The sequence below is a fragment of the Mustela nivalis genome (assembly GCF_964662115.1).
Source record: "Mustela nivalis genome assembly, chromosome: 2".
Lineage (NCBI taxonomy): Eukaryota > Metazoa > Chordata > Mammalia > Carnivora > Mustelidae > Mustela > Mustela nivalis.
Genome location: NC_139021.1, coordinates 58134412 through 58153128, shown reverse-complemented (window position 1 = coordinate 58153128; position 18717 = coordinate 58134412). Strand labels below are relative to the sequence as shown.

General features: G+C 38.8%; 1 protein-coding gene across 1 annotated transcript in view; it reads left to right on the top strand.

The window, feature by feature from the left end:
• The window catches only part of TMEM70 (transmembrane protein 70), a 43122-nt gene extending 24716 nt beyond the window's left edge, over positions 1 to 18406 (top strand). The window contains exons 4-6 of the mRNA XM_082719872.1: positions 7854 to 7982; positions 17295 to 17347; positions 18280 to 18406. Coding sequence (XP_082575998.1) covers positions 7854 to 7982; positions 17295 to 17347; positions 18280 to 18378 — 281 coding nt within the window. The 3' untranslated portion in view covers positions 18379 to 18406. The remainder of the gene's footprint in view (positions 1 to 7853; positions 7983 to 17294; positions 17348 to 18279) is intronic.
• The last annotated feature ends 311 nt before the right edge of the window (positions 18407 to 18717 follow it).

The following is an 18717-nucleotide window of genomic DNA, read 5'->3' as shown; positions in this document are numbered from 1 at the left end:
CATGAGCATGGAACATTTTCCCATTTCTTTGTATCTTCTGCAATTTCTTTCATGAGTACTTTATAGTTTTTTGAGTATAGATTCTTTGCCTCTTTGGTTAGGCTTATTCATAGGTATCTTGTGGTTTTGGGTGCAATTGTAAATGAGATTGATTCCTTAATTTCTCTTTCTTCTGTCTTGCTGTTGGTGTATAGAAATTCAATGGATTTCTGAGCATTGATTTTATATCCTGACACTTTACTGAATTCTTGTATGAGTCCTAGAAGTTTTGGAGTGGAGTCTTTGGGGTTTTCCACATAAAGTAATATATCATCTGCAAAGAGTGAGAGTTTGACTTCTTTGCTGATTTGGATGCATTCTATTTCTTTTTGTTGTCTGATTGCTGAGGCTAGGACTTCTAGTACGTTGAATAGCAGTGGTGATAGTGGATAGCCCTGCTGTGTTCCTGACCTTAAGGGAAAGCTCTCAGTTTTCCCTTATTGAGAATGATATTTGCTGTGGGTTTTTCATAGATGTCTTTGATGATATTGAGGTATGTACCTTCTATGCCTATACTGTGAAGAGTTTTTTTTTTTTTTTAAGATTTTATTTATTTATTTGACAGAGAGAGATCACAAGTAGGCAGAGAGGCAGGCAGAGAGAGAGGAGGAAGCAGGCTCCCCGCTGAGCAGAGAGCCTGAAGCGGGACTCAATCCCAGGACCCTGAGATCATGACCTGAGCCGAAGGCATCGGCTTAACCCACTGAGCCACCCAGGTGCCCCCACTGTGAAGAGTTTTGATCAAGAAAGGATACTATACTTAGTCAAATGCTTTTCAGCATCTGTTGAGAGTATCATATGGTTTTGTTCTTTTATTAATGAGTTGTATCACATTGCTTTGTTTGCAGATGTTGAACCAACCTTGCATCCCAGGAATAAATCCCACTTGATTGTCATGAATAATCCTGTTAATGCACTGTTGGATCCTATTAGCTAGTATTTTGGTGAGAATTTTAGCATCCATGTTCATCAGGGATATTGGTCTGATGGGGTCTTTGTCTGATTTGGGGATCAAGGTAATGCTGTCCTCATAACATGAGTTTGTAAGTTTTCCTTCCATTTCTATTTTTTGGAGCAGTTTCAGGAGAATAGGTATTAATTCTTCTTAAATGTTTGGGAGAATTCCCTTGGGAAGCCATCTGACCCTGGGGTCTTGTTTATTGGGAGATTTTTGATGACTGCTTTAGTCTCCTTAGTGGTTATGGGTCTTAGTGGTTATGGGTCTGTTCAGGTTTTCTGTTTCTTCCTGGTTCCATTTTGGTAGTTTATATGTCTCTAGGAATGCATCCATTTCTTCTGAATTGTCAAATTTGCTTGTTTATCGTTGCTCATAATATGTTCTTATAACTGTTTGTATTTCTTTGGTGCTGGTTGTGATCTCTCCTCTTTCTTTTATGATTTTGTTAGTTTGGGTTCTTTCTCTTTTCTCTTTTCTTTTTGATAAGTCTGGCCAGGGATTTATCAATCTTATTAATTCTTTTGAAAAACCAGCTTCTAGTTTCTTTGATTTGTTCTGCTGTTCTTTTGGTTTCTATTTCATTGATTTCTGCTCTAATCTTTATTATTTCTCTTCTCCTGCAGGGTTTAGGCTTTCTTTGCTGTTCTTTTTCCAGCTCCTTTAGGTGTAGGGTTAGGTTGTGTACTTGAGACCTTTCTTGTTTCTTGAGAAAGGCTTGTTGCTCTATACTTTCCTCTCAGGACCCCTTTTGCTGTTTCCCAAATACTTTCAACAGTTGTATTTTCATTTTAATTTGTTTCCATGAATTTTTAAAATTCTTCTTTAGTATCCTGGTTTACCCATTCATTCTTTCATAGGATGCTCTTTAGCGTCCATGTATGTGGGTTCTTTCCAACTTTCCTCTTGTGATTGAGTTCTAGCTTCAGAGCATTGTGGCCTGAAAATATGCAGGGAATGATCCCAATCTTTTGGTACCAGTTGAGACTTGATTTGTGACCCAGAATGTGATCTGAATGGGATTTATTCTGGAGAATATTCCATGTGCTCTAGAGAAGAATGTATAATTTGTTGCATTGGGATGGAATGTTCAGATATATCTGTGATGTCCATCTGGTCCAGTGTGTCATTTAAAGCCTTTAATTCCTTGTTGATTTTTTGCTTGGATGATGTGTCCATTTCAGTAGCGGGGTGTTAAAGTCCCCTACTATAATTGTATAACTGTATTACTATAATTGATGTGTTTCTTTGATTTTGTTATTAATTGGTTTATATAATTGGCTGCTCCCATGTTAGGGGCATAGATATTTAAAATTGTTAGATTTTCTTGTTGGACAGACCCTTTAAGTATGATATGGTGTCCTTCCTCATCTCTTATTATAGTCTTTGGCTTAAAATCTAATTTATCTGATATAAGTATTGCCACCTCAGGTTTCTTTTGATGTCCATTAGCATGGTAATTGTTTTCTACCCCCTCACTTTAAAAATGGAGGTGTCTTTGGGTCTAAAATGAGTTTCTTGCAGACAGCATATTGATAGGTCTTTTTTTTTTTAATTTAAATCCATTCTGATACCCTATATCTTTTGATTAGGGTATTTGACCCATTTACATTCAGGGTAACTATTGAAAGATATGAATTTAGTGCCATTGTATTGCCTGTAAGGTGACTGTTACTGAATATTGTCTCTTTTCCTTTCTGGTCAGTTACTTTTAGGCTCTCTCTTTGCTTAGAGGACCGCTTTCAATATTTCCTTTAAGGCTGGTTTGGTGTTTGCAAATTCTTTTAGTTTTTGTTTGTCCTGGAAGCTTTTTATCTCTCTACTTTCAATGACAACCTAACTGGATATAGTATTCTTGGCTGCATATTTTTCTCATTTAGTGCTCTGAATATCCTTTCTGGCTTGCCAGGTCTCTGTGGATAGGTCTGCTGCCAATCTAATATTTCTACCATTGTATGTTACAGACCTCTTGTCCTGAGCTGCTTTCAGGTTTTTCTCTTCGTCACTGGGACTTGTAAGTTTTACTATTAGATGATAGAGTGTGGACCTATTTTTATTGATTTTGAGGGGGGTTCTCTCTGCCTCCTGGATTTTGATGCTTGTTCCCTTTGCCAACTTAGGGAAATTCTCTGCTATAATTTGCTCCATATACCTTCTGTACCTTTCTTTCTTCTTCTGGGATCTCTATTATTCTAATATTGTTTCATCTTGTATCGCTTATCTCTCTAATTCTTCCCTTGTGGTCCAGTAGTTGTTTGTCTCTCTTTTTCTCAGTTTTATTCTCCATCATTTGGTCTTCTATATCATTAATTCTCTCTTCTGCCTCACTTATCCTAACAGTAAGAGCCTCCATTTTTGATTGCACCCCATTAATAGCTTTTTTGATTTCAACTTGGTAAGATTTTCGTTGTTTTATTTTTCCAGATTGGGATTCTCTAGTATCTTTCGTGCTTTTTTCAAGCCCAGCTAGCACCTTAATAATCATCATTCTGAACTCTAGTTCTGACATATTATAATGTCCGTATGGATTATATCCCTAATCATTGGTAATGCCTCTTATTCTTTTTCTTGAGGTGAGTTTTTCCACCTTGTCATTTTATCCAGATAAGAATAGATGAATGAGAGAACAAAATACTAAAAGGGTAGTAATGACCCCAGAAAAATATACACTAACCAAATTGGAAGAGACCTGAAATGAGGGGGAGATAAAAGGAGGAAAAAAAAGAAAAAAGATATATTAGACTGGTGAATAGAGCCATACACTTGATTTTGGGTGTATTTTGGTCTGTTAATAGAAACTGCCTCCCAAAATTTTAAAGAAAGAGAAACATATATATACATATATATATATACACACACACACACACACACACATAAGGGTAAACACAATGAAGGGATGCAATATGACTGTATAGATGAAAATTTAAAAAGATTCTAAGAAAGGCATTGATAATATAAGAAGTTGGTTGAACAAAGAAAAAAAAAAGAGTAAAGAATGTGATCAGGCTGGAGACTAGAACAAAGCCATGCACTAGATTTAGGGTATATTTTAATTAGAAGAGACTGTATCCCAAATATAAAGAAAAGAAAAACCTATGTGTATACAAAAAATAAGGTTAAATACAATGAAGAGGGGCACCTGAGTGGCTTAATGGGTTAAGACCTCTGCCTTCAGCTTAGGTCCTAATCCCAGGGTCCTGGGATTGAGCCCCACATCAGGCTCTCTGCTCGGCAGGGAGCCTACTTCCCTTCCTCTCTCTCTGCCTGCCTCTCTGCCTACCTGTGATCTCTGTCTGTCAAATAAAAAAAATAAAATAAAATGAAGAGATAGAATATGACTATAACAATAAGAATTTAAAATGATTTTTTAAAAAGGTATTGATAAGATAAAATAGCAAAAAACCCCTCATGTTAAAATAGAAAAGAGGAAAAGTTTTTTAAAAAGAATAAAAAAAAAAAAAATTTAAATCATGGGAAAAAAAGCCATGAGTTCTATGTGCTGTATTCCCATAGCTCTGAAGTTTTGCAGCTCTCATTTATCAGTGAACTTGGTCTTGGATGGATGTTCTTGTTGATCTTCTGGGGGATGAGCCTATTGTATTGATTCTGGAATGTCTTTGCCTGAGGAGGAATTGCACTGCCTTTGCGAGGGCCAGGCTAAGTGGCCTTGTTCAGAGACTAAATCTGCTCAGGTTTGGTCTTGTTAGCTTTTGTTTCCTGAACACTTTCTGTACAGCTTTGGAGAATGAAGATGGTGGCCTACCATCAGAGGAGAAAAGCAGTCAATCCCTTCGGTCTCCCTGATCTCTGGATGCAGTCTGTGCTCACCCAGCATGTGACTGAGCATTTCTATCTCTGGTGCATGGTTCAGTCTCTGTAGCTGGCTTCCCCAGCTCCAGTACCTGGGAGCTCTGCCACACTCACACACCCCTGGTCTTTCTGTGACCCTGAGGGACCTGAGCCTACACTGTCCCTGCAAGGGCTCCATGCCTGGCTTAGCCTCTGGAGCAACATCACTCAGTAGAGCAGACTTCCAGAAGTTCCAATTTTGTGCTCCGCTGCTCTACCACTTGCTGGAAGCTGGCCTCTCCCACCATGGTCTCTCTTCCTATATATCACCTCTGATTCACTTCTCCACACATCCTACCCTCCAGAAAGTGGTTGCTTTTCTTTCTTTTTTTTTTTTTTTAAATATTTTATTTATTTATTTGAGAGAGAGACAGTGAGAGAGAGCATGAGTGAGGAGAAGGTCAGAGAGAGAAGCAGACTCCTCATGGAGCTGGGAGCCCGATGCGGGACTCGATCCCGGGAATCCAGGATCATGACCTGAGCCGAAGGCAGTCGTCCAACAAACTGAGCCATCCAGGCGTCCCAGTGGTTGCTTTTCTGTTCCTAGAATTGCTGCTCTTTTTCTCTTTGATCTCCTGTTGAGTTCGTAAGTATTTAGAATGGTTTGATATCTAGCTAAACTCCCGAGACCTGATGATATTTAGGTCTACTATTCCTCCACCATCTTGCTCCTCCCCTATTTTATTTATGTATTTGACAGAGAGGGGAGAGGGAACATGAGTAGGGGGAGGGGCAGATGGAGAGAGAGAAGCAGGCTTCCAAGAGAGCAGTGAGCCCCATGCAAGGCTCAGTCCCAGGACCCTGGGATCAATATCTGAGCCAAAGGCACATGCTTAATGACTAAACCACCCAGGTGCCCCAATAGTCATATTTTAAACATTGGATTATTTGTCGGTATTTTTGGTGTTGTTGTGTAAGTTCTTTATATATTTTGGATATTAATCTCTTATTTAAACCTATCATTTGCAAATATCTTCTCCCATTCAGCAGGTTGTCTTTTTGTTTTGTTGATGGGTTCCTTTGTTGTGGAAAAGCTTTTTATTTTGGTACAGCCCCAGTAGTTTAATTTTGCTTCTGTTTGCCTTGTCAAAATAAACATATCTAGAAAAATATTCTATGGCTGATGTCAAAGAGATTACTGCCTATTTTCTTCCAAGAGTCAGATCTTACATTTCAGATCTTACATTTAGGTATTTTAATCCACTTTGTGTTTATTTTTGTGCTTTGTTATAAGACAGTGTTTCAGTTTCATTGGTTTTTTTTGCATGTGGCTATCTAGTTTTCTCAATCCTGTTTGTTGAAGAGATTGTTCTTTTTCCATTGTATATTCTTGCTTCCTTTGTCATATTAATGGACCATACAACTGTGGCTTCATATCTGGGCTCTCTGTTTTTTGTTTTTTTATTTTAAGATTTTATTTATTTATTTGACAGAGAGAAATCACAAGTAGACGGAGAGGCAGGCAGAGAGAGAGAGAGGGAAGCAGGCTCCCTGCTGAGCAGAGAGCCCGATGTAGGACTCAATCCCAGGAACCTGAGATCATGACCTGAGCCGAAGGCAGCGGCTTAACCCACTGAGCCACCCAGGTGCCCCTGGGCTCTCTGTTTTGTTCTGTTGATCTATGTGTCTATTTTTGTGCCAGTACCATACTTTTTTAATTACTGCAGCTTTGTGGTATATCTTGAAATATACAATTGTGATATGTCCAGCTTTGTTCTTTTTCAAGATTGCTTTGGCTATTTGGGGTCTTTTGTGGTTGCACACAAATTTTAGGATTATTTTTTCTGTTTCTGTGAAAATGGCTTTAGTATTTTGATAGGGATTGCATTAAATCTGAAGGTTGCTTTGGGTAGAATAGGTATTTTAGCAATTTTGTTCTCCCAATCCATGAGCATGGAATGAATTTCCATTTGTTTGTGTCACCTTCAATTTCTTTCATCAGTGTTTTCTAGTTTTCAGAGTAAAGGTCTTTCAACTCCTTGGTAAAATTTAGTCCTAGGTATTTTATTCTTTTTGGTACAGCTGTAAATGGGATTGTTTTCTTAATTTCTCTTTTTGCTACTTTATTATTAGTGTATAGAAATGCAATAGATTTCTTAATATTATTTTTTTTTCTGTGACTCTGCTGAACTCATTTACCAATTCCAGTAGTTTTTTGGTAGAGTCTTTAGGATTTTCTTTATATAGTATCATGTCATCTGCACATAATGAAAGTTTTACTTCTTCCTTACCAGTTTGGATGCCTTTTATTTCTTTTTGTTGTCTGACTGCTGTGGCTAGGACTTCTAATACTAGGTTGAATAAAAGTGGTAAACATTCTTGTCTTGTTCCTGATCTTAGAGGAATAGCTCTCAGTTCCCCCCCTGGAGTTTGATATTAGCTGTGAGTTTTTTCATATATAGCCTTTATTGTGTTGAGGTATGTTCCCTCTAAACTTTGTTAAGAGTTTTTACCAAGAATGGATGTTGTACTTTGTCAAACGCTTTTTATGCATCTATTGAAATGATCGTATAGTTTTTATTCTTTCTCTTTTAATGTGATATATCATGTTGATCGATTTATGAATATTGAACCACTCTTGTATCCTGGACTTGTATCCAAGAACTCTTTCATCAAAACTCCTAAGAAAGTGGGCATGAGTTGATTATCCTCATTTCCTTTCCTTTCCATTTCTCTTTTCTTGAACTTCCTAGCAGAACTATAATTAGAACTGGCAATTTTACATTTGATAGTTTTCTAAAAACATAGGCTTCTCTCTTTCCAGGCACATGTAATTCTTACTGTGGAATATCCTGTTTGGTTACATTCTACTAATTATCCTCTTAGAACTTCAGTTTTCTTATCTGTTACACAGGGACAGCAATGCCCACATGGTAAGTTGTTATGATGATTAAATGAAATAATATAGGAAAAGTGGTGGGCATGTTTTAAGTATACAGTACATGTTAATTATTATTTATGAAAGAACCTATTATTTGGAAGACTAATGAGATTTTTTTTTCTTTTTAAGGAAGAGATATTAAAAAACTATATTTCAATATCTATTTATCTTTCAACTCCATGGATTTTCCAATGCGCAAAGAAGTTGTTTGTAGAGGATCTGATGATCTTTATTCTTTCTGCAGAGCTCTGAAGGGAGGTAAGCATTAAATTCATATTATTTTCATAATAGAACAGAATAGTTTATGTGAAAATTCTGAATATTAAATGCACTGAAAATGTGCAATTCCTTTTCTAATAATTTTTTCATCCAAAGTTTTGCTTTTAGCAGCTTAAACAACATTTAACAATTATGTCATTGAATTATTATGAAAATGGTACTTATTTAAAGTGTGTTTGATGGTATATTAAAATTTTTACCTCGTTCAGATTAATATTGTACATTTACCATTGGTTACGGATCCCGTTTTCTAAACATTACAGTTATTATTTTTTATAGAAACTCACTGAACCACAGCCCAGGGAACAGGATAGGTGGAATCAGAGGGGGGAAAAAAAAAAGGAATTAAAAAAAATTACTGAAAAAGAACACCTCAGGGGCACCTTGGTGGCTCAGTGGGTTAAAGCCTCTGCCTTCAGCTCAGGTCATGATCCCGGGGTCCTGGGATCGAGCCCTGCATTGGGCTCTCTGCTCCACTGGAAGCCTGCTTCCCTCTCTCTGCCTGCCTCTCTGCCTTCTTGTGATCTTTGTCTGTCAAATGAAAAAATGAAATCTTTAAAAAAAAAAAGAAAAAACAAGAACACCTCATTAGATTTTTCTTTGTTTTCTCCAATGTCTTCCCCCAATTTTTTCCACCCTGATGTTATTCACAGAATCACAAAATTTCAGAGCTTAGGACCTTAAAGGCTACTTATTGCAAACCCATGAATTTTTCCTTAATAATTTTTAAACTATTATTTTAAGTAGTTTAAATGTTTATAAATATTATACCATCACATTACCAAAAATTGCAAAGTCTAAACAATAAAAATATCACAGAATCATATTTCTAAAACCATTTTGGAATATTTCCTTTCAATTTTTCAATTTTGTGCATGGCATTGCTTATACACTTAAAAGTATACTACACTATAATAGTTTTTTCTGGTTTTTTTAAAGATTATATTTTTCAAGTAATCTCTACACCTAACATGGGGCTTGAACTTAAAACCCCAAGTCAAGAGTCACATGCTCTACCAACTAAGGCAGCCAGGTGTCCCAATAACTTTCTTTTAAAAATTATTGTATAAATTTTTTGACTAGATGATCCATGTGGTTCAAAAACCAAGATATAAACATTACATAATGAAACATTTTACTTAGTGGGTGTGCTCTGGTTTATTTAACCATTCTCCTGTTGGATATCACTTTACTTATGATAGTTTTACTATTATAAATAATACTGTAATAAATATATTTCTATACCTAATTTTTCTCATATTTCATATTTGAATATGTTTACAAGGAGTTAGTTACATATAACTCCCAGGGAAATATTTGAGCTTAATTGGATTGACTATGTTTGTGGTTTTGTCTACATAGGCCAAATTGCTTTTCTAAAGGAATGTATCAATTTATACATTATATCATCACCAATGTGTAAGTACAGTATTTTAATCTCTGTCTTCTTAACAGTGGACATTATCATCTTAAAAAAAAGAAGTTTTTAAAAAAAAACTATTAGGTTAAAAAACACAATTGTTTTATTAACATTTAAAAATTACTATTGTAGTCAAATATTTTCCTATACAATTGTTACCATTAACCTGTGCCCTCTTTTTTTTTTTTTTTAAGATTTTATTTATTTATTTGACAGAGATCACAAGTAGGCAGAGAAGCAGGCAGAGAGAGAGAGAGCAAGAGAGAGAGAGAGAGAGAGGAGGAAGCAGGCTCCCTGCTGAGCAGAGAGCCCGATGTGGGGCTCGATCCCAGGATCCTGAGATCATGACCTGAACCAAAGGCAGAGCCTTTAACGCACTGGGCCACCCAGGCACCCTGTGCCTCTTTAAAAAAAAAAAAAAAAAAAAGTTTTTAGGTAGGGGCGCCTGGCTGGCTCAGTTGGTTAAGTATCTGACTCTTGATTTTGGCTCAAATTATGATCTCATGGTTGTGAGATTGGGTCCTGCATTAGGCTCCTTGCTCACTGGGGAGTCTGCTTGGGATTTTCTCTCTCTCTCTCCCCTTCTAAATCCCCCTGCCCAGTTCTCTCCCTCTCTCTCTTAAAAAAAAAAAAAATTAGGTAGTTAACATGTATACATTAAATATAGCAACATAGCATAAATTAGATGGAGATGGGATAAAAAATGGAAAATAAGGCCTGAGAACTAATAGAAGGAGAGCAGTATAAAAATTCATATCAGGCTTATACTGGCTTTGACATTTGTTATCAATTTGATTATATATTTTCTAGCAGTCATTAAGCAAATTGTTTCTAAGTACATCAGGTTTTTTTTTTTTTTAAGATTTTATTTATTTATCAGAGAGAGAGAGCGAGCACAGGCAGACAGAATGGCAGGCAGAGGCAGAGGGAGAAGCAGGCTCCCTGACAAGCAAGGAGCCCGATGTGGGACTCGATCCCAGGACCCTGGGATCATGACTCGAGCGGAAGGCAGCTGCTTAACCAACTGAGCCACCCAGGCATCCCATCATCAGGTTTTTTTTGCTATGCAAGTGAAACTTTGAGATATGTCTCCTAGCCAACCATCTCTCCACAGCTCTGACTTGCCTGCCACCCCCAAACCATATGCAAATAATGGAGCTGGCATTGCTGCTAAGTCTGGGCTCAGAGTTGGAAAGACCTGAGTCTGTCCCAGCTTTTCCTCCTACCAACAATGTGGCCTTGGGTATATTATTTAACCTCTATCCGCCTCATTTTCCTCATCTGTAAAATGGGGACGGTGAAATCTATTGTACGCGATCTTAAGGATATAATTAGAAAATGCGTATAAAAAAGATTAGTACAGTGTTCAGAATAAGAATCCAAGAAGTATGGTTCTGGAATAATACTCATGTGGGTAATGGGAGTCCTTTTGTTCCTGGTTTTACAGTCCTGTCACTTTTACAAGTGGGGAGACTGATTCCTGGGGTGACTCAGTAATGTCTCTTTGGCCATTTGGAGAACTAGTGACAGAGTAGCATCATGACTCTTAAAACCCACTCTTTCACTGTACCATGCTTTCTCTTTGAAAAAACAAAACAAAACAACCATCGCTGTTTCTTTAAAAACTTTCACAATCCCACCTAATCTCTGAGATTATGTTGACATCTTATCTGAATTTTTAAAGTTTCACTTTCTTGATATCTAAGACGTGTCAGACTAAATCCAGTCTGCTGGCTTTTCCTTCCTTCCCTCAGTTCCTTCCACAAACATCTGTTGAACCTAATTTGAGCAAGTCATGATTTAGGCTCTGGTGATCCAAAGTTCAATAATAGGGTCTTCCTCATCAGAGGGTCCCTCTGTTCTGGGAAAGACAGTTATGGGAACAAAAATTATAATGAAATGTCATAAATGCCAATAGAATTATATGGTCCTAGTTTTAACTATATAGTTATCAATTTGCTGTGGCAGAAATTAGATAAGGTTTCAGAGACGATTATTGAAGTCTTGAATCTGGGAACATCAGAGAAGAGGAGGAAGGACATTCCTTGGAGAGGAAACAGCATATGCAAACACATCTAGCCATGAAAGAATATGGTTTATTTGGAGAGTAGTTTTTTTTTTTTGTTTTTTTTTTGTTTTTTTTGTAGCTAGAGCAGAATTTGCTGGAGAAGAGCCTAGGAAAGGCGGCAGGAGTAAGCATGTAAGTCATGCACAAAATATTGGCCTGCATCTTGTCATCCCTGGGTACTGATGACCCACCGAGATGATCAGTTTTACAGATAACTGGTGTCCATATGGAAGGAGGCGGGGGTTGGCTGAGGCACGAAACTGGGATAGAAGGAAGAGCAGCCTGAGGCTGTGTAAGAGACCATGAGGGATGAACAAAGATGGCAGCCTGAGAGCAGAGGGGAAAAGAGAGAGGCCATATTTGGAGACAGAATTGGCAGGATATGCTGATTGATTTGATGTGGCAGGCAAAGATTAGGTAAAATCAAGGACTGGCAGAGGACCAGTGACTGGGATTAGCAGAAGTACCATTATCTGAAATGATAGGTGCAGAAGAAGGGGCAGATTTTTAAAGAGAAAGCAATGGGTTCTGGTTTGGGCATATTGAGCTCAAGGTAATTTTGGAACACTCAAATAAACATGTCCATCTGGTAGCTGAGTATATGGGCTCAGAGCTCAGGGCATTCTGATTTAAGAAGCACTGATGTCATCAAGAGACCCTTGAAAATTTAGGAATCAAATTAGTAAGTGCCATACGTATCTAGTTTTAAAATAATTTTCTTTTTTGTATTTGTTATAAAAGTCATATATTTTTAGGGTATGATATTTAGAAAATATAGGCAAGCAAAAATAAAATAAAAATTGCCCATAATATTACCACTTCTTACACACACATACACAAACACACACATCTTTGTTTCTTTTAAAAGCACATTTGAAGGACACCTGGGTGCCTCAGTGGGTAAAGTGTCTGCCTTCGGCTCAGGTCATGATCTCAGGGTCCTGGGATCCAGCCCCATGTCAGGCTTCTTGCTCAGCAGGGAGTCTCCTTGTCTCTCTCCTCTGACTCTAACCCCAGCTCGTAATCTCTTTTTCTCTCATAAATAAATAAATAAATATCTTTTTAAAAAACCACATTTGAAAATAAATAAATGGATATTCTAAAGGCATCTTTTTAAAAAAAAAATTTATTTATTTGTCAGAGAGAGCGAGCGAGAGAGAGCACAAGCAGGGGGAGCAGCAGGCAGAGGGAAAAGCAGGCTCCCCACTGAGCAAGGAGCCTGATATGGGACTTGATCCCAGGACCCTGAGATCATGACCTGAGCTGAAGGTGGATGCTTAACCTACTGAGCCACCCACGTATCCCATAAAGGCATCTTAAACTTAATTTATCTGTTAGCCCTGTTTCCAGAATCTTGGTAGCATTTCTGTAACAAAGTACCACAAACTGGCTAGCTTAGAACAGCAGGTATTTATTGTCTGACAGTCCAGAAGCTAGAAGTCCAACATCCAAGTATTGACAAGGCTGTGCTACCTCTGATGGGGCGAGGGAAGGATCTATTCTGGACCTCTCTCCTAGCTTCTAAAGGTCCCAGGTGATTCTTGCCTTGTAGATGGCCATCTTCTTCCTGTGTCTCTTCACAGTCTTCTCTCTATGCATGTCTATATGTGTGTCTAAATTTCCCCTTTTTATAAGGACACAATCATATGAGATTAGGGCCCACCTTAATGACCTCATCCTTGCAAAGGTGCTATTTCCAAATAAGGCCATGTTCACAGGTACCAGGGGTTAGGACTTCACAACATCTTTTTGTAAGACACAATTCAACCCATAACACCATCTGAGATTTGGGTCCTCCCATTCTGCATGGTTGCTAGGAACATTGTGCTGGACCATAGGTGAGCTGCATGGGAAGTAGAGAGGCGCCTAAGCAGGAAGGGCTCTATTTTCTTTTCCTCGGGCCCAGCTTTGGTTCTCTCCTGGCTTCTTGAATGTGGGCAAAAGTGTGGAGCTAATTTCCCAAAGAATAGAATGGGATATGTGAGCAACATATGAGCTTTCTTAGAGAGACAAAACAATGGAAATAGAAGATTGCCCTACAGAAAAGGCTAGCAGTACCCCTTCTTCCCACCTGACCTGGTAAACATTTGGGCAGTCTCCCCAGATAGAAATCTTGGAGTTACTCTTCATTTCTTTCTCAAATCCTCAAGTCTCATCCATCTCCTTTCTTTTCTCTCTCATACAAAGTTTTCAGGATTATCTTCACAACCAGGGCCTCGTGTTTAGAAAAGGCTTCACACTTAGAGTTTAATATTCTGTGATCATAGTCTTGAGATTCTTAATGATTTTATCTTTGAGTATGTATAGTATGTATTCTGTAAGTGAAGTCTGATGGGACATTAGGGTATGCATGCAATTTCCCTAGATTGGTTCTTGGCTTCCTGCTGCCCAATCTTCTGCTGGTACCCTGGACCCTGCTTGGTACCCCGCTCCTCAGCTACTGCCATTGATCCCTTTCACCTGGTGGGAATCTGGATGCAGCGGGGGTCAGATGCCCTGCAGTGTCTGAAGTGGGGTATGGCCATGGTCACCCCACTTGGGCAGCCCCATGGCACCTTTCACTCTGTGCCAAGAGAACATTCCCTTGGATCATTCCATGACTGGGGGTACCTTCTCTTCTTTCAAATTTCCTGAGCCAAGCTGGTATTGGTTTTCTCTGGTCAGCTTGAGATACATTCTGGGGGTGAGCCACCAAATACAAATTGTGTTATTTCAGTGGTTCTGCCTCAGAGTTAAAAGCTCTGATATTTGGGGCGCCTGGGTGGCTCAGTGGGTTAAGCCTCTGCCTTCGGCTCAGGTCATGATCTCAGAGTCCTGGGATCGAGCCCCACATCGGGCTCTCTGCTTAGCAGGGAGCCTGCTTCCTCTTCTCTCTCTGCCTGACTCTCTGCCTACTTTTGATCTCTGTCAAATAAATAAAATCTTTAAAAAAAATACGAAACTTCCCACTTAAAAATAAAAAAGCTCTGATATTTGTGTTTAAAGCTGTCATTGCACAATGTAAAGGTGAATGGAAATTTAAAATTTTGTTTGACTTTAAATGATATTAAATAGCAAATAAAAAATATGATCGCAGGGGCACCTGGGTGGCTCAGAGGGCTGAGCCTCTGCCTTCGGCTCTGGCCGTGACCTCGGGGTCCTGGGATTGAGCCCCGCACTGGGCACTCTGCTCAGCGGGGAGGCTGCTTCCCCCTCCCCGTATGCCTGCCTCTCTGCCTGCTTGTGATCTCTCTCTCTCTGTTGAATAAATAAAGAAAATCTTAAAAAAATATATGATGGCAAGTCTAGGGAGAGACTGTGGAAGAAAGGAAAAAGCTTTCGTTTCCCTACCTTTAATAAGATGTCTCTCCTGCTTTTTGATCAAGGGGCCCCCATTTTCATTTTGCACTGGGCTTTGTAAATTATGTAGCTGAGCCAGGGACTCAGGGACCGCGTACTGGGAGCCAGAGATTCAGAAGTGACCAAAGCAAAGAGCCTGTCCTCGTGGAGCTTATAAACTAGCAAACAAGGTCATAGCTATGTCCTGAAATATCATAAAAATGAAACAAGATTCACTTTAGGAGAAGTCCTCCTAAGGAAAGCAGCAGGCTAATGAGATGGACCGGATCTGTCTATGCGGGAGGGCACCTGAGTTGGTGGGTATGGAAGGCATTTACCTCTCTTCTCACCACTGTCATGGCCTCCTGGCCTCTAAGTGGTCTGCCCGACTCTTAGTGCCTCCTTACGTCCATCCGTAATATGGCCATGACATCCACCTTTCTAAACACAATCTGACCATTTCACGCCCTCGGATGTTCGTTCATTGCCTTCCTTCTCTCAAATGTGGAACTTGAGCACACTATGTTTACTTCTTCTTTGCATTAATGATGCTGACCCACTAGCAGGTGTATGCATTAGTCATACTGATCTTCGTGTTCCTGCCTTTGCTTTCCTTTTCCCTGCCACCTGGAGTGTCCTCCTTTTCCTTCCTCCCCATCCTTCATGACAACTCAACTCACTTCCCTCTCTTTTCTAGGTTCCCTTCCCATGGCATCTTGTGAATAACAGTAATTATGATATTGATGATAATATTAAGGATGTCATTATTATTTATAAGATGCCGTGGGAAGTAGGACTAGAAAGGAGAAGGAATAATATTTAATGTTCTAACAAATAACATTTTAATGTAAAGGTTTTATTTACTTATTTGAGAGAGCGAGAGCGTGCACAGGCCTGGGGGAGGGGCAGAGGGAGAAGTAGACTCCCCACTGAGCAGGGACCGATTGCAGAACCCCAAGATCATGACCTGAGCTGAAGGCAGCCGGCTAACCAACTGAGCCACCAGGCACCCGAAACATTAATTATGTTTAATGAGTGCTACGTTCCAGGCATTATTCTGAGCACGTGCATGTCTTAGCTCACATAGCCTTGATGTTACTCCTATCAGATAGGTATTATTATCCATTGTCATTTTACCGAAGCACAGAGAAGTTAAGTGACTTGTCCAAGCCCACACTCCAAGTAAGTAGAGGAGCTGCGGTTCAGATCCAGAACCGTCACTCTTACCAAAAATGCTATATACTGCTTTTATCCTTGCTACATCTTTCCATTGCATTGTATTTGGAATGGTTTCTTTGCATGCCTATATGTCCAATAGATGTTAACTATTTGAAGGAAGGAACAGTGTGTACTAGCCCATTGTCTCCTCAGTCCCTGGTAATATAGCTCTCAGTAAATACTTGTTGAACTATTAAATTTGCATTTGATTGGCCTTGAATGAAAAATCGTAATGTCATGAAGACATGATGACTTTACTAAGCTCAAGAACTAAGATCTCAGTGTATGAATATACCTAATAAGGATATACCCAGAAACGAATAGGTGCTTTTTTTATGAAAATAGAAGTATATATATGCAGACTTAATCCATTCCTTTGCTATCAAGGATTGTCTTTAACTAATTAGGAGAATAATAACTATTATAGTTTGCATTGGACTATTCATATTATTTTAAAAAAGATTTTTGGCCACTATTGCTTTTATTAGAGATTCAAAACATTTCTACTTTTCTGTCTTTATCCCGCAAGTTCATTCCTTTGGTGTATCTGATTAGGTTGATGGTCTTTCCTGCACTTCTGACTGTCTTCCACAGCTTTTGCAGGCCCAGGCCCATGGCCGTGCATTTCAACAGTACTACTTAGGCTTCTCAGTGGTGGGATTAGAAGGAAATTTGGTATCCTGGCTGCCTCCCAACTCTCTTCTCCACTTTTAGGAAGGTCTGTTATACTCTGCTGAAGGAGCAACAGTATTAAATATGCACATATGAAATTTGGGATGAAGCCTATGAGCACCAGCTTGTTCACTCATTCCCTATTGAGACTAGTAGGCCTAAAAATTTTGCATCCCCTGAGGGATGAAATAAGGGCTGATATGGAGAGATGCTTGGAGTGGCAGAGGATCATAGCCATCAGAGAATCAGCCAGGATATAAAATTCATTACTTCTACAATTAGCTTGGGACTGCCTCTGCCAGCAGCAGTGTAAAAAGGTAAACTCCATACTACATTTAAAAAAAAAAAAATGGGGGCACCTGGGTGGCTCAGTGGGTTAAGCCTCTGCCTTCTGCTCAGGTCATGATCTCAGGGTCCTGGGATAGAGCTCCGCATCGGGCTCTCTGCTCAGCGGGGAGCCTGCTTCCTCCCTCTCTCTGCCTGCCTCTCTGCCTACTTGTGGTCTCTGTCTGTCAAATAAATAAATAAAATCTTTAAAAAAAAATCACCTAATGATGACCAGTGTAACTTTTTGTATTTTGTGTTTTGTTTGTAGAGACTGTGAATACAGCGGTATCCTTCTCCTTCAGGGGACTACGATTTTCTAAGGTATTTTTGCTCAAGAGTCATTTGTACTTACCTAAGAATCTTTTGCAGTAACAAATGTGTTAGAAATTTGAAACAAGCCATTCACAACTTCAAAAATAGCTCTTCAACATTAAGTGTTTTAAGACTGTGTTTTTCATTTTAGTTTTGGATATTTTGCTGGTTCTTCTTTCTGTAGAATATGGAAATGTGGAAAAGTAAAACAAAAGGAAGCTCTTTTTCACTTCATTTTTCCTCTAACATATATGGCTAAAAGTAATACGAATGCTCATTATTAATATGGCAAATGATCTTTGGGTGAGAGCACTGCAATGACCCCTTGTCTGACTCAATAACTGCCTCCATGAATAGTAATAATGTAATTTTAGATATTTGTATTAGATACCTGGCAATGAAATTTTGCACATGTTTCACTTTGGGTGACTATTTTATTTTATTAAAAAATTTTTAAAAAGATTTTATTTATGTATTAGAAAGAGAAAGAGAAAGAGGCTGAGGGAGAGGGAGAACCTCCCTCTGAGCAAAGAGCCCAATGTGGGGCTTGATTCCAGGACCCTGGGATCATGACCTGAGTCAAAGGCAGACACTTAACCAACTGAGCCACCCAGGTGCTGCTGGATGACTATTTTAAAGTAAATTTCAAGAGCGTATATTACTTTCCTATTTTGTTCTAAAGGATATTGAATGTTTGAAAATCTCACAGGGTAGTTTCAAAAAAATCGTTTAAAAAAATCCTCTTGTAGTTGGGAACTAAATAGGTTTATGCTCACCAAATTCAAAGGCATACAAAATTTCATCTCATTGGAAAACCAAGATAATGATAACCAATTTCATTTCAATGGCTTCCTCCTACTAAGACAAAGTTCTTATAAAAATCTTACAAAATAGAAGCATCTAACATTTTATTTGCTTGTATTTCTTATTCCTTGTTTTAGGGACGATATAGATGTGTTGCAGAAGCCATCTCTGGAGATCCTGAAGAAATGCTCTTTTGTTTGAATTTTACCATCATACACCACCCTGATTTCAATTAGAATAAATAAAGTGTATTTTTATTTTTCAGAGGTCTTAGTCTTCACTTAAATCTTTTTTCATAGTGTATTAGTGTCTGCCATAACAAATTTAGGGTGGCCTAAATAATTAGAAATTTGTTTCCTCACAGTTCTGAAAGATAGAAATGAGAGATAAAAGTGTGGACAGCGTTGGTTCCTCCTAGGGCCTCTCCCTTTGGCTTGTAGATGGCCACCTTCCCAGTGTCTTCACATGGTTTCCTCTGCGTGGGTGTGTCCTAATCTCTTGTTATAAGGACACCTGTCACAATGGCTTAGAGCCCACCCTAAGGACCTCATTTTACCCAGCTACCTCTTTAAAGG